Raw genomic sequence first — 24,376 nt, forward strand, 5'->3', positions numbered from 1 at the left:
GTCATTACACGCTGCCCGGCTTCCTGATTGGCCGACAAGTCGGCTCCATGCTCTCTCATCACAAGTGACGAGAGAGCATGGAGCCGCTTCCCGGTCAATCGTGAAACCAGGCAGCGTGTAATGACGCGCTGCCCAGCTTCCTAATACCGGAAGTACTCGTGCTAGGCATCAGAACATTTGGGCGAGTACGAGTACTTGCCCAAATACTAGAAATCGGCACAGATATCGATACTAGTATCGGTATCGGTGCATCCCTAATAGTAAGTGAGGGGAAACCTTTGTAACAAACCCCCAGATAGCAGTAAAACCCAACAGGGGTCCTAAACCAAAAAAAGAAGATTTAGGGTGAACTTACCCTTTAAAAAGTGTACTGTTTTCTTGTAGTCTAAATATATATGGAACACTTTGTTCAAAGAGACTTCTCTGGTTCTCTTATTTTTTATTTTTTTTTGGTTCTCTTATTCTTATTTTTTTATTGTCAAATTATTCTATTAACTAGAAAAAGGTATAACATTGTATGATGGTTTAATTGCTTTCCAACTAATGTTATTGTTGACCTTTACTTTTGTATACGCACTAAAAACTTGAATAAAAACTTAATTCACACAAAGAGACTAATGCTAGGGGGGAGAATGGCAAACTACTGCAGGTAAAAAGTGCAGACCCTTGCGATGTTGATGCAACTCACAAGAAGGTTTAAAATATTTACACTATATGGATTTACAGACCTAGGTCTTTCCAATCATTGCTACTGTAGAAGGAATAAAAAGCATCAGTGATAATATAAAAACTAGAAGAAAAATAAAATGGGAAAGTTTGACTAAAGGAACTACCGTATGTTGGTATGGGCAAAGTTCCCACATTCTTTTTAGTTTTCCATTACATACGATTGATGCAAGTTAAATAAAACAGGCTTCAGAGAGTCTAATCCTTCTGCTTCTTTAACTGAGCCTTTTAGATGGCCTGTGAAATCTGGGTATAGGGGATTACATAGAAATTAGATTATGGTAAAGGGAACATTCTGAATTAGACCAGTTAAGTGTTTACTCGGTAGCATTAGAAGCTCACTGGTTTACTTTACCTGTTCCCTGGAACTGTTCTTTTAAAAGCACACACTAGTCAAACTAAAAATGTAACAAGGAAGCACATACATAGGACAAATGTCAGGGCTTTAGTGTATAATCCCTTTTAGGCCCCATGTACACGGGAGTTAAGATGCATGAGTCCAGGTGCGTTTGGTGCTTATTTCTAAACGCGCCTGTAATGCTTTGCTATGGATGAACGCACACCTAGACGTTTAGCAGCATCCAGTTGTATTCATTCTAGCTGCATTTATACAGGTAAACACATGTAACTGCAGCTAAACCCAGGAACATCTAAAAACACAGGAAATAGTGATTGGGGGAAGCATAAAAGTTGTTTATACGTCCCAGATAACTTCTCCTGGGTGTAATGGCCCACGTGCATAGAGTCTACCCAGCTACAAAAAATTCTTAGGCTGCTATAACTGGGCGCTTAGCCTGTACCTTGAGACTACAAATTTTCAATTCACTATAAAAATCCATTTGCAATCAAATTATTCGGTCTAATTATGCATACGCTTGCTGGGAAAAAAAAAAAAGAAGAGCAACCACTGCTGCAACTCTAATACAAGGAAAAGAAAAACTTAAATGTAGAAACGTTATCAGAAAAAGAAGGCCCGACAAAATGACTTTACTGCAGTAGCCTCCTAGAGACCTCTGAAAAGAAACATAAAACGAAGTTAAGTAAATCAAAAGGGTTTGTTGAGGTTTATCCTAGTGGCAAAGTTTCATGGATGGCACTAGAAGGATTTTACTTGTATGTATTTACTTTTTGAAAGCAAAATTGTTTATTGGTAAACACTCTATAAAGGTTATTACAAATAAAGCAGTCTGAATGGAAAACAGAAACTCACCTCTATAAGCTGCTCCTTCTGTTCAGACAACTTGGAAGTGAATTCTGCCACGGCTTCCAGATTTCCTTCTGCACCAGCAATTTTCAAGGCCTTTAAAACCATATGATCGGCATGGTATTTTAATAGGTCTGTAGCAAGTGTTGTAGCTGCACTGTGAAGCTGAATGACATTAGAAAAGTGAATTACAGTAGCAGTACAGGGACAGCAGACACATTAGTAACATTATTTGTGCCTACTTATTGCTTTACACCGTTCACACTTGCCAAGATGCATGTCTGGCCAAATCAGGTAAATGTAGAAAACCAAGCAAATAATTTTTTTATTACTGCATGAAATATCTGCTTGATTTTGCACCCACAGTGCATCTGAACACAAAAGCAGCTTCACAAGGCCCTGTAATATACTATAAATCAGTGGCAGTGAGTGAAATGCTAAAAGGGACCGTTCAACCTCTTATGAGTCCACCTTGATATTTATTATGCATTTGGATTTGGAGCATGGATCCTCCCACTCCCTTCTCAGCGAGTTGCATAAACACACATACCGGTGGTGGGGGGTTCATAGAAAGCAACTGCATCAATATAGCACTGCAGTGAGCAGTGACTGTCGTTCACCGCTCCCCACAGGGATTCCCCCCCTCTCTGATCCTCCAGTGCTGAGTGCTGATCCTCCAGCTGCTTTCTATGAACCCCCCACCACTCTAACATACTGCTCTAATGGATCCCCACAATAATCAACCTGTTATTGTACTACTGAAATATATACTGTGACCAATCAGTACAAAAATCGTATCCGCATGTATAAGCCATTTATATATTTTTTCTATATATACTAAAGATATATGTTTCCTTTTTCTATGAAACGATATTAACGCTATTAGCAGCATATAAGTGTAACATGCAATTTCCAATGAAATGCTGATTGAATGAATTGACTAGTTATAAATCACCTATGCTCAAAAGGAGTAACTCTCGCCCCTCTGAAGAAGCCCCACTTGCTGGGGAAACGCGCCAGGAATAGCGTGGATGGAGCTTCCCTGTACAGCTATTTGAATTATCCGCCGAACCAGAGGCTTGTGGCTGGCATAGCAAAACAATCCCACTGAGCGGATTGAGCTTGGCGGCTTGAACCTTGATGAGTGAGGATCGAAAGTATTGCCTATTCCAAGGATACCTCCGTACTATAAGTCGCACAACTTGGAGACACACTCGGTGTGTGCTTATGTGTATGACCCTTTGCATTTATCCCATACACCTTCGAGGACCGGACGGGCTCCACTTGATCAGCTGCACACTTGGGAAAGTTCCCCCTGAACTGTCATCACCACACTGCAAATCATCAAACGGATACTTTGTCCTCCAAGATATAGGGAGGCTTAATCTGCAAACTGTCTGTGGAACCCGTCTGGATTGCTACTGAAACATTATCATAAAGAGTGACTGTTTCTCTTATACAGGATACAATAACATTAGATACTTTCTAGTATCCGATACACTCATCATTGGCCGCCTGCCACCCACGGAGGGTAACTATAACAAATGTTTGCCACCATATATTGATGCATACTAAGCTTCTACAGTGAAGTCTCTCAAAAGTTTATAAATTTTAAATGTCCGTTCTGTGTGATTTATATGTTTATACTTTTTCTATTCAATTAAAATATGGTAGGAAGAGGAAAGCGAACAAAAAAATTAAGTTGATGTGTTCATATACATCAACTGCATATGCCTGCTTCATGTTCTCGGTGTACATTGCTGGCATTTGTTTTTTGAATACCTCTGCAAAGGTGTGTGCAGACATCCTAACAGTTGCTGTCTCTATTAACATATCAAGTGTTCCAGCTAATGGTAAAGTCAGTCATGTTAAAGGCTGAACAATTATATAGCAATGCAATGAGATATTCCAAGATACTTTCATACATTTTATTTGGCAACAATTGAATTGTATAAAAGCAGCCAAACATCCCTATACTGAACCCTATTCACTGAAGTTTAAAAAAATAATAATTGTAGTTCCTACACAATGGTTCAACTTTAACCAGTATTCTTTCCCAAAAGCACCACAAATATAGTACTTAGACTTTTGCAGCTAGGCTTTTAGTACGCATGTATGTAATAGTACGCTGTACAAGTTACACAAACCTCAGAGAAAATGAACTGATAATTCACCTTGAAAGGTTTTGGAATCACATCTTTTCCCTATTCTTGTCTGCCTTTATATCCAAATAAAGCCGTGTACCAATTATTTCATATAGAGGAAATAATTTAATTCAAAAATAATTTCTAGCTTAATGCTAATGAATCAAAAGGCTGTAATGTGCACCAACTGTATGTGTGCACTGTATTTAGAATGGAGCGTTCTCTTTCCTGGGTACATTGAACTATATTTATCTCCTGGGTAGCACATCTAATGAGTGACATTTGTTTCCAGTTCAGATTTGGCACAAGAAAACATGTCCTCAACAAAGGCGAAACAAAATCTATTCTAAGCATACAGCTCTTTGAAGCAGTAACACAGATACAATGCTACCTAAAGAATTGGCATTTACCACTTCCTCTTTTGCGTTTATAATTATTCCCATAATGTGATGCCATTTTCTACCTGCCCTGTAAAATAATCCAAATTATCCTGAATTTTTAACCCCTTCGTGACTGACGTACAGTGTACGTCGCCAGCATCGGGGCTGTACATTTTTGTTAATTGTAATGCAGAATACAGGTTTTTATGTTTTTCACCAACTCGAACTGAACTCCCATTCTAGAATTTGCCCTTCATGATGTTGAGAAGGCAGCTTACATACATTAGTGTCTCTCCTGAGTAGAGACAACTATTTAGCAGCAGGCAACCTCATTGATCATGAAGCTTTCTTGCACACAATCGCAATGGATATCTCTTGTGTCTGTATGTGACTTTAGTGGTTTGGGAAGGATTCCTAGAGGAATAGATTGGACATACCCATGGCTACTAATAGGAGGTGCAAATAAGCAAGTATTAGCACCTTAAAACTCATTGTTTTAGCATTTTCATATTGCTTGAAAATAACATGGATATCAATGTACACTCCAATTTAAAATTTGGTACTTCTAAAGTTAAACCCCAATTTGCTTTACTATACCAAAGGACTATACTAAATGAACGAATGAGTGTAAAATGTAGCAACCTATTGCAACCCATAATCACATTACAGTAAAATAACTTTTAAATGTTTAGGAAAAAACTTTGTAAATTAAGTAAAAGATTAACTTGTCAGATTATTTTAAGCCTAGGAAAATTGTTGGCTTGGTACAAAATGCTGTGGGCAGGAGCTTGTGGCCTATTCACATCTTTTCATTATGGTTAAATAAGAGTTCCATTAAGGCAGCCCATTCAAATAACTGGGCTGCCTATGCATTAAAATGGACAAAGAAAAATAAATTTGGACATGTACCAAGTGTTTCAATGCAGCGTACCACAATGCACAGTAGTATGCTATTGTGCATTAGTGGTGTGCTGCATGTCTGGTGGATTATTGTGTATACTATTGACAATGGCATTGCAACATGCTAAAGCACACAACAATGTTAAGTGAAAGCATACATTCTCTCACTGGGAGATGTGAATGGACCCTTATATATCTTTCGTAACTTTTTAGAAAACAAATTTGAAACAATGTAAAGCCATGCTCTAAGCTACCATACCCACAATTTATCTCCTCTAAGTTCAGAGACTTGTCCCTGTCCCTCCAATATTCAGTAACCCTTCAGAATAGACAAAGTTTATAGCACAAACAACTTGTTCATTTTAAAGGGAAACCTGTCCACCTACCTTGAATGCTTTATGGACTTGGGGCCACCAAACACTTGGCACTGCCAGATCCTTTCCAGCTTACTTTATTCCAACAGGGTCTGGGAATGCCCAAAACTCAACACTAATTTAGGCAATTATTGACCACACAAATTTCCAGTCAATATATAGCAAGGTGAGCCTACAGGTCCACTTTATCAAACTTTTGTTCCCACTATACTGTTATGAACAGCTTTTAATATTTGCTATGTACTTGGTAATCTGTGCTGTTTCTGCACATAAAGCAAACCTATGGCTGTACATATAATTTGGAAGTTACTACGTCTGGGAAAACTCCTGTGTTGTACTATATAGAATCAGTGGTCTCATACTGTATGTAGAGTACACCTTACACTGTTATTATTTAGATTTAAAAGTGGATGTAAACCCTAGGAATGAACTAGCCATATTTGCTTCCTTTTGGTCAGAAAATGAAGTAGGCAGGGCTGACACCACATACTTTAGGAATTTAGAGCTGTGCTGTCAAAAAGGCAGGAGCCCACTACATTTTGGCATAGATATTTTCAGTACTGGCAGCGTGTTTTATGAGATAACACAAGGGGAATATGTATGAATGCCACAGATGTACTACATTATATATATATCACACACACAAACAAGCTTGATGGGTCATTTGGCTTGTTTGGGGCTGTCAGCAGCATATACTCAAAAGCAAAATGTCCCCAGATATTATTTTAAGGTACTGGCAGCTATTGATGAACTTTTGGTGCATTTCAGCCTCTAGCTGTTAGATTGACTCCAAGCCAGAAGTTATAATTGCTCTTCCTGCATTTTTATAGGAGTGTTAAGATTTATAGTTATTATACAATATGAGGCCCCAGTTAATGCCATGCTTCAATACATGTTAGTAAATACTTATTTCTTGTGCTTTACTGGTGATGTCTACAAAGTACATTTTGTATACACAAAAGCTCTTCAGATTAAAGACCTGCTGTCCAAGAACCTGTGGAAGTTAAAAATTAATAAACAGTGAAGGATCTAATTGCATGTCACTGGGATACCAGATGTCTGTTCTATATTTGGCATTAAGACTGATTTCCAGTTGACCTTGGAGTGTTATACAACACAGTGCTGTATCTCAATTTACCTGAATGTTAAAATGAGCCTGGATTAACAGCAGACTACACAAGCTTGTTGAAGTCCTTAAACATTTAACTTGTAGCTTACTTTGCGGGATGAACATTATAAACTGTACATACAAATGTATTTCACATAGATACAATAATTGCACATAGAACTGTAAAGTAAAAGGTATGTACGCAACCTGTAAAGATTTAGCAACAAGTGAAACTCAAGTCTTTGCTCTACAGGCCATTTAGAGACGTGCTGGTATTTTTAACTTTTTTAACTTGTAAATAACAAAGTACAGCTGACACCTTTTGAAACTCTTTATGATCTCTCTCTTGCTAATATTGCAGAGGTTGCAGCAGATAAAAGTCCAAAAGCAGCGCTGCTCCAAGTTGGTCCTCCTTTATGTGCGTAATGGGTGCCAGCCCAGCTCTTCTCTGGTGAATATTAAGAAATGAAACCTATCAATCAGATAAAGGAGGACAAACCTAGGGCAGCTCTTGAGTTTTACAGGTTGTATACATGCCTTTATAATGCTATGTGTAAATACAATCTTATGTGCATTTTAGCATATTAATTTTGGAGTGCCGCTATCCTTTCATATACTTGGTACAATACATACTAGTCCTCATATGAAAGTCCCTTCTCTTGCAACCATTACCTCATACCACTGTTTATTCGTCAAGAACATTATACTTATCTAGCCTGGCACCCCAGCTCCATCTCTTTACTGCAGATGTCATTAATCGTGCAACACCCATGCTACAAACAGTATGTGTTTATGGTATTCATTACTAAAGTACGATTTTCACAGTGCCAGATGTTTTTAGATTACTTTGTTTTTTTTCCCTACTGAGGTTACATTTAATTAAAATCAATGAACACAAAAATATGCAGTAACAGTAGAAACCTAGAAGAGGCAAACACTTTTACAGGACATTGTGCTAGCAAGGCAGGTACATCTGTGCAGTTTTTGGGTAACGGTCCAAAAAAATTCAGAAACCTCAAAATTTAAAGCTGAATTGTCCACAATAATAATTTAAAAAAAAATTTAATGTATATCTACAGCCAACACATTTTTTTTTCTTTTGGATAGAGTGGGGAAGGGTAAGAACACAGGATTTATTGTGAATTGAAATGGTGTTGGAGAGATTCCTTTACTTCCGGTCTGTTAAAATGGTTGTTCCCGGGATAGGATGTGAGGAGAAATTTCTCGAACAGCGATACAGACCAAAAAAAAAAGTTAAGTAGTTGGATGCTAGAACCTTAGTCACCTTTTAAATGTCTGTTTCACTGTTCAAGATTTTCTCTTGCTTTCTGCCTGGTAAATTTGTCCCCAGAACAGAAAGTGTGGAAAGATCTCAGTAATGGAGCCCCAGGTACAACCTGCCAGGGGGGCCCATTCTATGTAAAACTAAGAAAATGTATTGGGTATCATTAGACTTTATTTTTTGGCAAAAATGCTTTATTAGAAACATTTTTGTAATTACTTCTAAAATAATGTGCATCAGGAGCAATGCGTCAAGCATCACAAAGTAGCTTTTTGTGACATACTAAGGGCTCATGTCAATGGGCCTTGTTTTTCTGCGTTTGACATACATTTGGAACACATCAAAACACAGGTCAACAAAATCCCATTGACTAAGACAGAGCAGTACACATGGCGTTCAGAGGCTGTGTTTGACATGCTTTGGGTTGCTCTGTGTTTCTTTGGACACACTATATCCTATGGAGGTGTGTTTGATCTGCAGGCAAAGAAGTTGAAACGCAGCCTTTTATTGTCAAATGCTGCGATTTCCATTCAAATGCATGTTTTTGTAAAGAATGCTGGTTGACATGAGCCATAAGATTAGCCCAGTATTGTGTAGGCTAGACAATGTATTTTTAACTATGCACATAATTAAAATGTGATAAACATTGTGAATAAACAGACTTTTTTTTTGCACACTGCCTGAAATTTTTAGATGGTTGGCAACCCTGCTTCAGTGACAGTAATGAATACGTTTATTTAAAAAAAAAAAAGGGATGCCTATAATGAATAAACAAAGAAACGTGGAAACCAATAGCTAATGCTGCTGCTTGAGGAAAACCTCATCTACATAATGTTACTGAAAAATTCTAACAAGGAAAAGAAAAGAAAAAAAAGACCACGCCATTTAAAGTTTCATGCAATCAGCTGCTTAGCGAGTTTATTAAAAACATTAAAATGATCTTAAACAGCAGGGGCCCTGCGTGAAGAAAATTGTTTCCAAACTGCGGCAAAGCTATAGAGACTCCAAAGTAATTTAATACTCCCTCCACATCAGTGAGCTTCAGTTGAAAGGGTTCTCTTTGGTTTCATTAATTTACATAGAGCATTTCATGGATGCAAAATTTACAATCAACTATGTCTTAATTGGTGGGTGCAATTAGCACTGGTTTCTAGTAAGTTAAATGTATTGCTAGTAAAGCTATTGATCAACGTTAGAATGCTTTTAAATGCAGTGGTCCACATTATGTACACAACACATGTTCCACATTATGTACACAGTGTACATAATGTGGAACATTTGTTGAATCAAGACAAAAAGTAAATATCGTTGTACCAAAGTAGCGCCCACTAAAGTAATATTAAAAACAAATCTGCCTACATATCCTCCCTGGTACCAGGAAATAATGCACCACCCCGCTACCCGACTATGTTTCTAATTAAACATCTTTATACAAACTTACATTGTGCAAGCTTGTATATTTGTGCATATAGAGGAGGGAGGGAGGGGAAAGCACTGCAAGTGCTGTGTCTTAGGGGAAATAATAGTGATTAGTTAGTAAAATCTATGCCAACAGATCAACCCTTCTTTGATCAAACTCAGCAAGGCAGCATCTGCCTGAGTTGTTTGAGTGTTTACCTGCATACAGGCATGTGTACATATTGTAACATATTTGTTGCAGAAGATAAAGCTTTACATCAGTCTAATTACATACAGAAACACTTACAAATCCAAAATGTTGCAAGTTAAAGAGAAGACTGTTTTCTCCTACAATAAAATATAGACACTTAAGAGAACTATGGAAAAAAAAACGTACCCCATAGTTCTTTTTGAAGGGTCATGGGATCATTCATCCCTTACAGTCACGCCTCTCTGCAGGGAGATGATCGAGAAGTGAGCGAGCGACGGTATGTGTTCGCTCACTTCCCGATCTATTGAGCCGACGTGTGACAGTTTCATTGTCACACGTCGGCTCCAATGCATGTTTACATCACTGTAATAAGAGTAGACCGTAACACATTTTATTATATTATAGGTGAAATACTATATAGATAACTTACTATAATAGGGAAGGACCAGTGCTAGGAAGAGTTATCTAGCTGAGCACTACAGTTAAATATTTCCAAATGAGAATCCTCCCATTTCCCTAATATAACATATTATATAATAGAATTAAGGAAGCACTGATACCAGTATCAGTGCCAAAACTGGGAATTTTTACGTGTACTCGCAAAAATGCCCTGAAATTAGAAAAACAGATACCGGCCCTTTATATTTTTATTCAGAAGCAGCTGCCGTAAGGTCTAGTGCTTGCTGGGGACCTCGTGGTGCCATTTACAGCACCTGTTAGAACACCGGTTGGCGGAACATCTCCTCCTCCGCCTTCCTGCCACCCAGAGTATGTAGCTCTGCATTGCTATATAATGTATTGCTTGGATTTGTAGTCCATCTACAGCTTGGAGTCAGTGGCAGAATCAGGGTCGCAGTGGTTGCAGCTGGGACCAGACCCTGGCGCTCCGCCACTGTCCCAAAATCATTAGTTTGTATGGTTTTAGAAAATTGTCACATGACCCTAAACATAACAAAGGTATGGGTGATTGGTATTGGCAAGTACTTGAGGAAAAATAATCGGTACTCATACTTGGGTCTTGAAAAAATGGTATCGGTGCATCCCTAATTATAGTCAAACATACAATTATGACTTCTCAATTTTTCACATTGATCTTGTAGCATTTTGGTAACTCTAAACACTGGTTTCAGCGATCTTTTAGAATGCCTGCACTTAATGAATGGAAAAAGAACTAAGTAAAAGGCATAAAAGCGCTACATTGATGGTGAGCTCATGGAAATTCAAATCACTATATATTATAAGAAAACCTATAAAACTTGCCTCTCGTTTCAGTTCCATAATGCACTGACATGTTTTCAGTATGGCCAATTCCAAATCTTCTACTACATCTTTTGTCTTTTGGGCTTGCTGTAAAGAAATGTAAACATATATGTGAAATTAGCAAAACTCATATTCTAGAATACAAATTACATAGGAAATTATACATGATGGGGAATTTATCAAAACTGGAGCAGCTGTGCGCGGCAACAAGACATGTGCGATTTGTTTCTTTCCGAATTGTAATTGCATTTCCGAATGACAGCAATTAAAAATTTGTATGAAGCCGAATTTCTGATAACGAAAATTTCAGATGCATCTGAATTTATTTCCTGAATTAAGTTTGTGTTAAGCATCATCGTAAAAAAAAAAAATCAGATTTTTCGTTAGCGGTAGTATGTACGAACGATCTTTTGTTGCAGCAAAGGGACATTAGACAAAAGAAAAATACTTTTTTTTTTTTTTTTACAGTCTGCAGAAGAGAGGAAAAAAAGTGTGAGGTTATCCAAACAATTGATAGCATACCCTTTAGGTCTGTTAGGAGGGACCTCCAAATGTTATAAAAAAAAATGTGGGGTTCCCCCACAAAAGTCATGCCAGACCCTTTGGATCCGGTAGGAATTTTAGGGAGGGCCCCCAAAGCCAAAAAAAACGACCCCCCCTTGGCTATTCTTCCTTTAACAAAAAAAATAATCCCAAAAATGTTAAAAATTGATCCACCAACGTAATCCAAAAGTCAATCACATTTAATTACATGCCCCCCAACCCCCAGGTGCAGTCTATTAAGGGACTGAAGGAAAGTAAATGTACTTACCTTCAGTCCCGATCCAGTGATATTTACTGTGCGGCCTCTCGGGGCCGGTTCTTAGTGCGAATGCACGCTGTGACTCCATCCTTTCCGATAGGGAGCTGTACTTATGGCAGTAATCAGCGAGAAGAGGGGGCAGGGGGTAAAGTAATGAAAGGACAACTGTGTTGATACAGTTGTCCTTACCACGGAGATAGTATTATTTGCCCAGATGATCCACTTTAAGATAAAGAAACATATTAGCTCCCATTGGGTAGATTTTCCCTAACTTACTATAAGAACAGGATGTAAAGTCTCCCAAATTGGGACACAGACAACAAGAAAAGCTTAATTTTTTTAGTAGAATGAGGTTAGAACTTCTGACATTGTTTTTTAGTACCATCAGTGTCTCCATGACCTGCTGACAACTGATTCCTCCATTTCGTGTACGCACGTCACAAAGACAGAAAGTGAGGAAAACCACCCAATTGGGTCACAGGCAGAAAAACACCTATCAGAAATCTTAACTCTTCTGCACACCATCAAAAATTTAAAAAAAATATGATTACAGTTAGACTTTCTGTATGCGAGATACAACAAGCAGTCTGCAGTGGCAGCTAGGAAAATCTCTTCTGCATTACAAGCAGGAGTTCTCAGATCATCAGATTACTGACAAAATGCAGTGGGCCTGTTTAGTAAACCTATGCCTACATAAAAGAATGAAATACCCAGCAGGTAGACTAACTCCATGTATAGACTTTAGGATTTTTGAATTAAATAGAAAGGATTGTTAAATACATGGATGTACATTCACATAATAAAGTGATTCTGCTATACTTTAGAGTAAGTAAACCAAACAAGAGTATAGTGTCTATTCACTGGCTAAGCACACCATATACATTTTTTTATTAGCAGAATTTGTCAGCATTTGAAGCTTAGTCATGAACTGCAAACATCTGCATTTTCTGTAACACTTTTCACTACCATAGAGCATACATACTTCATAGATATTATTTTGTATCATTCTTTTCAATTTACTGGATATTAAATACTCTGGGGCCCATTTATATAAAGACTAAGGACTAAGGACTAAAAAAAAAAAAAAGCCCTTTTCCTTTGACAGGAAGTTCAAAATGCAAAGTTGCAGCATGGAATTAAAGTAAAATGACTGGTGAGACATCGTAAGACTGGTAGGAAAATGGTGGATTGGCAAATTTGGGAAACAAATGAAAATCATGGCAGCCTACTGCATAAGTGATTGACATTTCATGGATGTAGACAACAATCACACTAAAGCAAAGAGCAACTGTGATCCTTAAAAGGGGGGTTTCCAGTTAAATATGTATTACTCTTCTTTCGGGGAGTACCTCTTTCACAGCAGCTTTGTTCTTCAGCAGCGTTCTACCAACTGCAACAGGTATTCCAGGCATTCTTTAGGACGGTCAAGTCTGGGTTAATGCATAAGGGATGTGGCAGTGGTGAACCTGACTAGGCAAAAACCGCAGCCAATTTAATCACGAAAAACATATTGACCGATGCATTTGAGCTGAAAGACGAAGATATACTGTGACGGGCACCATTAGGCTACTACTCTCAAATACCAACAAATTTTAAAATAATGACTGTTGCTGATTTATTATTCACTACGGAAGTTCTAGAATGGTTTATTTCGGGTGGTGCGCTCTTTCACTGCATTTCATGAGCATGAAAAAAAAAAAGAACACAAAAATGCACTCAACAATTTGCTTTTAAAGATCAGTGAGTTTATAGGTTTTCTAGATGTTCCTCTTCTACACTGTTATTTTTTGTAGGGTATTACTCTCAGATTTTACTTTGGTAAGTAGTGTATTCTGTTCTCGGATCTTAAGTGAAATTCCAGTTTGAAGCTGAACTCCAGGTAGGAAAAAAACAAAAAATAAATTCAAGCAGGTATGCATTTATTATTCATAATTAGGGTGCACTGGGTATCCTACCGCACTCCTTACCAGAAGCCCCTTATATAGGCAATGCAAAGAGGCAGAGCCAATGTTTTTAAGGAGCAAATATAGCTACCCCATGCCCAAACATAATTACAAAATATAGATAGAAACAATAATTTCTTTTAAAATTAAATGTATTAATTTTGTAAAGAAAATTGTGCAAACACTTTCTTTTTCTTAATATGCATTGAAGGCAGATAGTGTTTGAGTCACCCATTCAGTGTACGCAGCCTGAGGTTTGCCACTCTTACATAAGCAAATCCTGATGGGCTGTTGCTCCAAATAGAAACACTAGGCTTACCATGGTGATTACTTGCAGAAAAAAACATCTCTGCTGTTTACCTCTACCTTACCCAAATACATACAATTAAAGGGTTCTATTCTGCTAGTCTGAAAGAACTATGGTATTGGCCCCTGTCAGAGTGATGCAACCCTAACTTTTGGCACACAACAGAGCTTGGCTTTTTTTTTTGCAATGTACCATCGTCACCAGCCTAAATACATTCTCCACATTGTTCCATTAAAAATCCACAAGAGGGTGCAAGGCACAAATTATGTATTGTTTGCCCTGTTGGGATGATTTTTTCACCGGAATCTATGGAACTCAAAAACTAGCTTTGTTTACTCCATTAGTATGAGTCTTTAAAGCTGCAGCTAATTAAGAGGTTAGTTAAGAAGCAAGAGTTAACAGAATCACACTTGAAATAAATAATATAATTCCTTTAAAGAGATCTAGAAACCATGTACTGCTGGACTGGAAGAAACACTGTTTTAGACCATTTCCTAAAAAAGATATTAAGGATGATTAATTTACATAACATGAAACAAAAACAAATATTTAGATAAGGGATCTGAACTGCTGTAAAACTGTTTGCTATTAAAGTCATACATCCTTATTTACATACAAATTAGGAGGAAACTGTTTACTGTAAGGAATAAAACTAGCTCGCAACTGCATAATTACCATAAAACAAAATTGCTTATGCAGCCCCAGTAAAACAACTAAAAATGCATTAACTGGCAGGAAAATCTGCAGATTATGGGCACATCAGATAATTTATTGATCTAGGCAATGATAGAGGTTCTAGGACAGAGTTATATAAAAGTTCAGAGGCACACAAAGGGCTTAATTTCAGGAAAATGTAATCCTTGTATCTGAAAGTGAACATGAGGTTACTGGTACCCCTCTGTGTGTACCTTTGCATTTTGTGTCTGAGCCACACTATCTGGTCATATAATATACAATGCACACAAGTAAATGTCTCCATTTTACCTGTGTAGTTATGTATCACAGCAGTTTTCCAGTTCTTCTGGTAAACCATTCAAAATTTTTAAAGAGGCCATTCACACCTCTGTGTGGATGTACAGATTTTGACACAAGCTAAAGCTGGCCATACACCTTGCAATTATCTGCAGATTTTCTGTGGTCAGATGGAAAAGGTGCAACAGATTCCTCCATCTACGCTAAACTGTGTGGATGGAGTAATCTCCACCTGGGCCAATCTGTTGCAATTTTTCCATCTGACCACAGAAAATCTGAAGATAATTGTAAGTTGTTTGGGCACCTTAACACAGAATTGCCATTGTTTTTAGTTGGGCTAGTTCATATCTGTGAGATGCATTGCCATGATATTGTCCGAAAAAATCCAGGCCAATTTTTTTATGCATTAGTGTGCGTCAAGGGCCGATTCACACCACATCATCTCCAGACCAGACTGTTTCTGGACACAAAATGCATCCGAATATATCCCTATGTTATTTCTGGCCTTTGTTCACACCAGCGCAGTCCGTTCCAGACCCGACCAGAAAAGTATTGCATGTCTCATTTTGTCTGGTCTGGAATGCACTGGAACTGCGGGCAGGTTCACACCATTTTCTGGTCCAGAAAATGGTGTGACCTACCCTCAAGGGCCTATTAGTAAGCAAGGGAGCAAACATCAATGCATAACAACATACTTGTCCTAAACAATAAAAATTGCAGTATAATGCAGATACACAGGTGTGAAGCAGGGCTATAAAAAGACCTTGATGACACTGTCTAAATAGTATCTCACTGTAACTGTAGCAGGAATCACAATGAGAACAAGGCAGCTGCCGCCATGGCTTTGTTTTTAAAAGTGCATTCTCCATTCTGTACTGTATCCTTGCTTTACTACATAGTGGGCCATTGATGAATGGGTATGTGCATATTACCTGTCCCAAAAGCTCAGATACATGTTTGTTCCAGGTCAGTAACTCACCATGTTGCAGCCAGGAAAGGTCCTTACAATACTGCACCCCCGCACCTGTTTGACTGCTAGCTCTGCCTACCTAGACGCAGAACCAACTCTCTCCCATGTATGTCCCTCCAGTCAGCGCTGGAGGAACAGAGAGGGGAGGGGGGAATTCCTGTGGGGAGTGGTGACTGACAGTCACCGCTCCCTGCAAGGAGAAGATCATGCAAGGATCATGCAAGGAGAAGATCATAGTTCTCGATCTATAGAGCCAGCATGCGAAAGCTGCAGTGTCACACGTCGGCTCTAACTATGGGGTTGAGTGCATTTCACTCTCCTCATAGTTCACAGGTTAAATGTGTGGATAATCTGCCACCTACCACTTCCACTGATTAGAATAACAATAATAACACCAACAACAACAATAATGACGACACCTGAGCATGTCAGCTGGCGTCATTATTATTATCAGGCAGCATTATGCCATAGCCCAGCAGTGTCATACAGGTCACATTCATGTGCCTATGGAACATCCAGAAACAGCCAGTATGATGGAAGGTGGGGTGATGGTCACACATTGGATGATGGGGATAATCCTCAGCTGTTGTGATGGCTGCAGTGATGTCATATGACATCACCGAGTCATGATGCCACATCCCACCCTCTAGGACGACCCCCCCCCCGCAATAAAGACCAACACCCAGCAGCCATGCGGACGCACCGTGGGCAGAGGGTGGCTGAGGCTGCAGCCATGGAGGGGGGAGGCCGGGACCGTGCGGCAGTCTGTAGGAAATAATCTGTCCTATGCTGACTGAGCGGGAGGGGACATCCCAGGCTATAGATTTTGCAGATGTGCATAGGAAGGGAAGGTTGCTACCCTCTAGTGGTCAAGATGGCAGAGGTGGTACAGTAGTAGTAAACTAGCAGTAGTTTATGGGTGTACAGAGCCCCACTACAATGACTGTGCCCGGAGCAACTGCCCCTTTTGTCCCACCTTAAAGAGGGCCCTGCTTGCACTTCTCACATTTCTAGTTTAACAGAGGTTCTTTTTAATTTATGAGATACAAGAATTGTTCAGTTCCAGTGTTCTAGATATTCCTTGCATTCCTCTGTGACAGTACATTCTGCAGTAGATAGTTGTACTGCCACAGCCTGTAGAAAGTTTAGATTCTGATTCCACCTCTTCTCACAGCCACTGAATTCTCAGGAATGTATGGTCATATATGAACAACATTGCAGGTCAAAGCTAGAAATAAAGGGAAATGGTCTGATCAACATATCAGCAATTACCACGGTCTCAAATGATCAGCCTTTGCTTTGCTGCAAACTGACAGGGCCAAAATCTCCAGTCAAGATCATAATACAGGTAAACCTATTTCATCTTTTCACTTATTTCACTCATCTCAGAAAATCGCTTGCATGTAGTTCTTATGTTTGACATAATGTTATCTTTAACCATTTGGAAAATGAAAAGAAAAAAAAAAGAAGGTTTTAAAATGTGTGCGACACTGCAAAAAGTAGCAATAAAAAAATATTAATAGAAAAGAAAAAGAAACAGCAGAAAAATAACTAAAAGGGAGAAGGCAGGGAAGGAGTTAATTAGGGCTTATAAAATATTTATGTCATATTATGTGATATATTTTGAAAAATATTGATGTCATATGCAGATCACAGCTTTGATACACATATGAATAAAATAGTAAACACAAGGAGATACAATGATATAGCCTGCAAATATCATTGTATCTCTATCATTTTGCACATGATCGGCTGCATTTTGACTACCTCTCTTGCTGTGTAATGCAACAGTTCCCAGCTGTCATTATGAAAGCTGGTAATAACAGTGGGAAGAGCTGAGCAGGGAGCGCAGAGCTGGACGTAAGAGATACATCTTAAAACTTTGTTGCAGTTTTTAGGCTGTGGATAACTAAAGACAACAGAAAGAGTCAGAGCAGTATGTGCCTTCCTCCTTTCCCGGCCTGCAATATTCAAACTGGATAGAACAGTTTCAAGGAGAGCAAAGAGGAGGGGGAAGAGAGAGAGAGAGAGAGAGGAGAGGGAAGAGAGAGGAGAGGGAAGAGAGAGAGAGGCATAGAGAGAGAGAGGCATAGAGAGAGAGAGAGAGGCATAGAGAGAGAGAGAGAGAGGCATAGAGAGAGAGGCATGGAGAGAGAGAAAAAGAGGTCACAAGACTGAATTCTGGTTTTAGGTCACATGACTGTAAACCTGAGTGCAGAAGGACTTGTTCCTAATCTGCCTTCCACTCGGCTAGAACTAAACATCAATGCATATAAACTGAATAAACACTGCAAACCATAATATGCCTAGAAATATTCAGGTTCAGTAATACTGCAAATTGTAAATTGATTTTCTTTTAATGTCCCCCACATATTATTATGGAGTAACCAGCAGGTGGTGTCTTCTTTCCTTTCCATTATTTAATCGCAAACCTAATTTTCCTGAAATCTTCAAGAGATTCGTATGAGATACCAGAGACTTCTATTTTATATTCAAGGCACAACAAATAGCTCCTGTACAAGAACAGGGCCAGTAAAACACATCACTTGTGCTGCATATGAACTACATATTTTTTTACACAATGATATCTATACAAAGCAGTTCAGATCTTAACGTTAATCTTCCAACACCAGTGCACAGAGGGAAACAGAGCAATCAGAAGAATAAATCTGATTGCTCAACAATGCCTTTAGAAATAATGAAATGCTATAAATCTTATCCAACACCTACAGCAAAGAATGATAATGCCCTAAATCCTTTACGCAAAGCATGTGAGTAAATGGTAACGTCAAACTCCACAAAACTTTACTTTAATCAGGTTGTCAAGATGTGTTAACGCAACAAAGGAAAAACTCCAAGCTGAACTCCAGGCAGAGTATAAAAGTTTACTGTTGAATCCAGTAATGCAATTATTAAAAAACTATAAAATATATTAAAATAACAAATTTACAAACACCAGAAACTGTCTACATATTAGCTTCCCGTAATCTTCTGAATAATAGGAATAAGGCTAGGAGATGGAGGGGTAACACTGCAAGCCAGCTAGTCTCTACTGCATACGGTAGCACAGTGGTATCAATCACATTGAACACTTGATGACAGGAGGAGAGAATAGATTGTTATATGGCACCAACGTGACATAACTGGCCAAATTATGTGGCACCTGGACCACAAGACTGGCTGAATGGAAATGCAAGTCTCTTTCGGCAAATAACATATTGAATATATAAATATTTCAACTGTATTGGACTCAAGTGGAGAAAAAAAAAAGTTTATTTTCCCGACCAATTTATGCTGACAGCTTAAATGGAATAATCAATATTCAGACAGAACACCTCAAGTACTGTGACGTATTCGTTTTTACAAGGGCCATAGTCTGCAAAATCTGTCAGGCCTATAATGTGCAAGAAAAACAGTGTCACCACTGAATTGCTGATTCACTGAGCTTGTGTTAACTCATTCATGATCAAAAGCCATTGATGCCTAGATGCTCAGGCCAAATTTAGCAGCAACAGCATGTGTTGGTTAACTTAACAATAACTCTGACTGATATCTAAAAGATGTTGATATAATTGGTATAGGTATTTTATTTGATATACTGGTTTACTAAAAAATAACTTGCTCCTTTTTCTATAAGTTGCATAAAAGTGTTTTTATTTTTTTTGTAATGTATATTTAATAATGCAACAGTTTTTGATCATTACAATAATAGATGGCAACACAAATGAACAATGCAGCCAAAACTAAGAGAGGATTTATACTGAAAAATAGGATTTCTGATTACTTGGGGGATATAGGCGTATGGAATTTTGTGTAACCTGTGGCTAGACATGTGGTCTTGAATCATAGTGGAAAAACAAATAAGCTTCCATTTTTTGTTTTAGATAGAGTACATACATTTAGAAGGGGGGGGGGAGTTATTGGGATAAGGCCCTCCTTCAAAAAGAATGCAAATGGATTCACCAATTGAGAGCCTGTGAAGAACCAAGTATAAACGGTAGTTTGAATTTTACTTATTTCTTGGCTGATTAGGATTATCATGAGTTTGTGGTCTGTGTCCAGTTCCAGTAATTCCTGCCATCTATTTGATATTTAATCTTTTTTTTGATGATTATCTTATTGCAAACCATTTAAATTTAGGAAAGCCTCTGTTTATATTGATGTATATGGATTCACATTCATGTTTTAACTGGAATAGATTATTTGAGGTTTCCATTTGAAATTAGAAGGATTCACACATCGCCTAACCGGTAATGAAGGCAGGTGATGACAGGCACAGCTTGCTTTCAGGTCTGGAGCATGAGTAACGGCATAGCGACAGAGCGCAAGAACAGCTAATAAAAGGGGAGGAGACGCTGTCTTTATCCTCTGTATATAGTTGGAACGGTTTGACTTTAATCCAAACCACGCCCCTCTGAAAAAACACCCGTTTGGGAAGAAACAAGTTAGGAAAATGTGTTTTCCGGCATGTTACCCATGGACCTGGTGGGCTGTTACCTTGGTTTGTTTGACGCGCCGCACGAGTGATCCATTATTATGGACAACATCCAAAGAACTCGTAAAGCTGGTTAATTTATATAGCTGAGGAGCAAGATAAGTACACTGTTAATCTATCTTTGAGTGACTTTTATTCATCTGGTGGGTGCCTTTGCAATAAGCAATGTGCACATTGCAAGTAAAACATTTGGGCATTTGTAATCATTACTGTATGGAAGCTACAGTGAGTTAGTGACTCATGGCGAATGCGGTGGATTTTAAGAGGCCAGTGTATTGCTTGAAGGATAGGGGTTTCCACTTGCCTACAGTGATTGTTTGTATATATATCTATATATAGATCTATATATAGATAAAGTAATACCTTGGTTTACAGGTAAGTTGGTTTGAGAGTGTTTTGCAAGACCAGCAAACATTTCTGAAAAATGTTGCCTTGATATACAAGCAATGTCTTGCAATAAGAGCAAAATTTTGTAGAAAAGCACCATCCGAATAAGGCTGTAGCAGTGCGAGCGATGAGTCTGTTTAACGACAATGCAAAGTCCCATTGGATAGATTCCTTGTTAAGGTTTCACGATATGAAAAAGATTCCATTGAATCAAGAGATAGCAGTGATTCCGTTAGTGATAGTGAAAGTCGCCCTACACAATAATCCTCCTCTCTTTTGAAGGTACCGGTAATTGGTTTATTTTTCTTTATATTTTGTACGGTATTATATTACAGTACTGTATTGTAATTATTTTTATATGAATATTTTTGGGTTGTGGAACGAATCATCTGAATTTCCATTATTTCCTATGGGGAAATTCGCTTTGATATACAACCGCTTTGGATTACAAGCATGCTTCCGGAACGAATTATGCTCGTAAACCAAGGTATTATTGTATATCTATCTATCTATCTCTATATATCTAGATATATATCTATCTATCTAGATAGATATATATAGATCTATCTATCTATCTAAGGCACTATTGCTACACAGTATCTGTTCCTGGATTAGCTGAGTGGTGCTTTCAATGACATTTGAATGGTTCTCTTACGGTATTGTCAAGCAAGTTCTGCCTCTCCGATTGGAACATCAGTGGACCTTGATCAATGCAGGTTCCTTCCCTTGTGGGCAGCGGTGTATTTACAAATGCTGCTGCCCTAGGCAAAACAGCAACGCCGCCCCCCCCCGTACTGAGGCCGATCGTCACCATCAGCAACACCCCCCCCAGTCCCCGGCGCTACTATAGCCTATAGCCTCCGGTTCACTTCCCCTGATAAATAAAATTTATCAAGGGGAGAGAGCCACAGCAACGCCGCTCTCAGGGAATCTGCCGCTCCAGGCAAACGCCTTGTTTGCCTCGCGGCAGATACGCCCCTGCTTGTGGGTGGGTTACGGACAGAAAACTGCATTAAAGCCCATCTCCACCTTTGCAGAGGTATTTAAAAAAAACATATGCCAACAATGTACACCAAGTGTACATGAAACTGGCATATGTAGTTGATGTATATGAAAACAGAAACTTACACTTTTTATTAGCTTTCCTCTTCATAGCCTAATGGAGATGGCTGCCTCTGTGCTGCGCAAGCAATGTGAAAATATCCCCTACCAGCCCCCCACTTTCCCTGGACAATGTATTGTGTGTAAAGGCAGAGCTATTGTTTACTGATCATGTTACGATGGGCGACAGGGAGGAGGGCAGCTGATTACAGCCTAATTACCATACGATCCTGGTGTCCTGTGGAGAAAATTTTTAGGCTTCAGGCCTAACAAAACTTTTATAAAAAAATGAAGAAAGCCTGCAATGTGAGTGATGAAAATATGCACATGTATACATCACCGCACTTCTTCATTACCACAATAAAATGCTAATCACTTACAAAAGGTGTAAATGGACTTTAACTTTAAGCTCATTGGAGTTATCAAGAAAATTACTACAGTGATCAATCCAGTGTGTGGGCTTAACACAGTTTGAATGCATGAGAAGGGTATAAGTTTCTTTTTGGCAGAGGATTGATATTATAAACAAATGTTTTAATGCAACTATATGACTTGGGGCTGCACATATACATAACATTCCCCATTTAAAACAACGGGCTAAGCCGTATACAATGGTGATAAAAACAGTTATTTTTAAACCCGGAAAACTAATGTCTACATGGGGGAAAAAGGCACCCAATAACATGCAAGATATGCAATAAATTGGAACTTTGCTTTCTTAAAGTATATTTGTATCCAAATGTTTTGCTCGTTTTGGATACATTAAGAAATGTTTAAAACCCACCAGGCTTTGTTCTATAGTCTTTGTCGCATTTCCAGTCCTAAAGGCACAAATAGAAAGTAAGAAGAAATCTCTCCAAACTGAAGAAAATATTTCTTAGACAGCATTCACCATGTCCTCATTGGAATACTTTGACTTTTAATATTCTGGATTAACCATTACTTTCTTTGGTTATCAGAACAAATAGAGGGTTAATCTCCCCAGCAGGGACACAGACAACTACGAAAAAAAACAAAAAGGTTTGGATCTACATACACTTGGATGAGAAACAGAAATCTGTCAGGATGGCCAATACCAAGTCACAGCTGATGCCCTATCCAGTGTCTAAGGTTGCAGGTGACCAACGCTAGGTGCTATGGTTATATTTCCCAAGGCAGCACATTGCAGTACAAGATGCTGTTAAGCTGTGTTGTTTCATGGAACCAGCACCCCTTTCAGTAGATCACTCAAATGCAGGCTGTATTGCTAGGTGGTACCCATAGCTGTGGCAGGTTAACAGTCTCTGAGAGGTTCCATCTAAATCCATGCTGCTACCTACAGTATAGTTTAGTTTACAACTGATCATCAATTTACTTGCTCATGATCCCCATAAAATCTAAGCCTGGCCATATATGACACACAAATGTGATGGCAAGTAAAGGATATGGGGGCTAAGGGCTACCCCTGGGGGCTATTATCACCCATATAAATTTTCCAACTCATTGGTGAAACTCTTTAGGACAAGAATTACCATTTCCTTTTTTCAGCAAGAAGAGTGACGAAAGGTACTATCTGCACTATAGAAAAACCCTACAGAGATTGGGCAAATGTCTCCACACCTGTTCTCTGCCTTTTTATGGCCTAAGAAACAAGGAACAAAATAAAGCGCCTCCATAGTGTAAAAGAGTAATTTAATAATAAAAACATGCAGCTCTAAGGCTGTACTTACAACAATTCAGTTGAATAAAAACCATTAGAGAAGCATGAGAAGTCCTATGGATAGGTTCTGATGAAGGGGGGCGTGCCCCAGAAACGCGTAAACCTTTTGCTAACACAGGGATAGAGGACGCTGGTGAATTTTATCACTCCAGACTCTCCCTGCCAGAGGTTCCGACTTCTCATCCTTCTCTACATGTTTTTATTCAACTGAATTGTTGTAAGTACAGCCTTAGAGCTGCTTGTTTTTATTATTAAATCACTCTTTTACACTATGGAGGAGCTTTCTTTTGTTCCTTAGACTGGTGGTCAATCTGACCTATGGGAGCTGCCTCTTTCGTGTTTGCTGCATCCAATTGCTGGGCACCCTGTAATTGAAGGTGCCGGTATTTTGTGGTCACTTTTTATGGCCTGCTTGAATGTGCCATAAAAAAACCCTCCTTTGTAGATTGCTACACTAAATTTTTCCCTAATTAATCATTTTTATATGCTTGGTAATTCAAGGTTCATTTCCATATATTTCGATCTTTCTTGAGTGATATTACCTTCATACCATTCATATTGTCTGTATTATACTTACCTATAGCTTCGTAGTCCTTAATTTTTGTTTCAATTTCAAATGTTACTCCTGTATTGTATTTTTAAACATGAACTCTTAATAAAAACTATATGGTAAAAAATAAAAAAAAATATGACTCAATTTAAAATTTGCAATT

General features: G+C 38.5%; 1 protein-coding gene across 2 annotated transcripts in view; it reads right to left on the reverse strand.

The window, feature by feature from the left end:
• Positions 1–24,376, reverse strand: part of CTNNAL1 (catenin alpha like 1) — a 193,054-nt gene that overhangs the window by 46,041 nt on the left and 122,637 nt on the right. For both annotated transcript variants that reach the window (XM_018570566.1, XM_018570567.1), the window contains exons 8-9: positions 10,988–11,074; positions 1,937–2,095 (exon numbers count right to left, since the gene is read on the reverse strand). In XM_018570566.1, coding sequence (XP_018426068.1) covers positions 1,937–2,095; positions 10,988–11,074 — 246 coding nt within the window. The remainder of the gene's footprint in view (positions 1–1,936; positions 2,096–10,987; positions 11,075–24,376) is intronic.

This window comes from Nanorana parkeri, unplaced genomic scaffold (genome assembly GCF_000935625.1).
Source record: "Nanorana parkeri isolate BGI_ZX_2015 unplaced genomic scaffold, ASM93562v1 scaffold1558, whole genome shotgun sequence".
Taxonomy (NCBI): Eukaryota; Metazoa; Chordata; class Amphibia; order Anura; family Dicroglossidae; genus Nanorana; species Nanorana parkeri.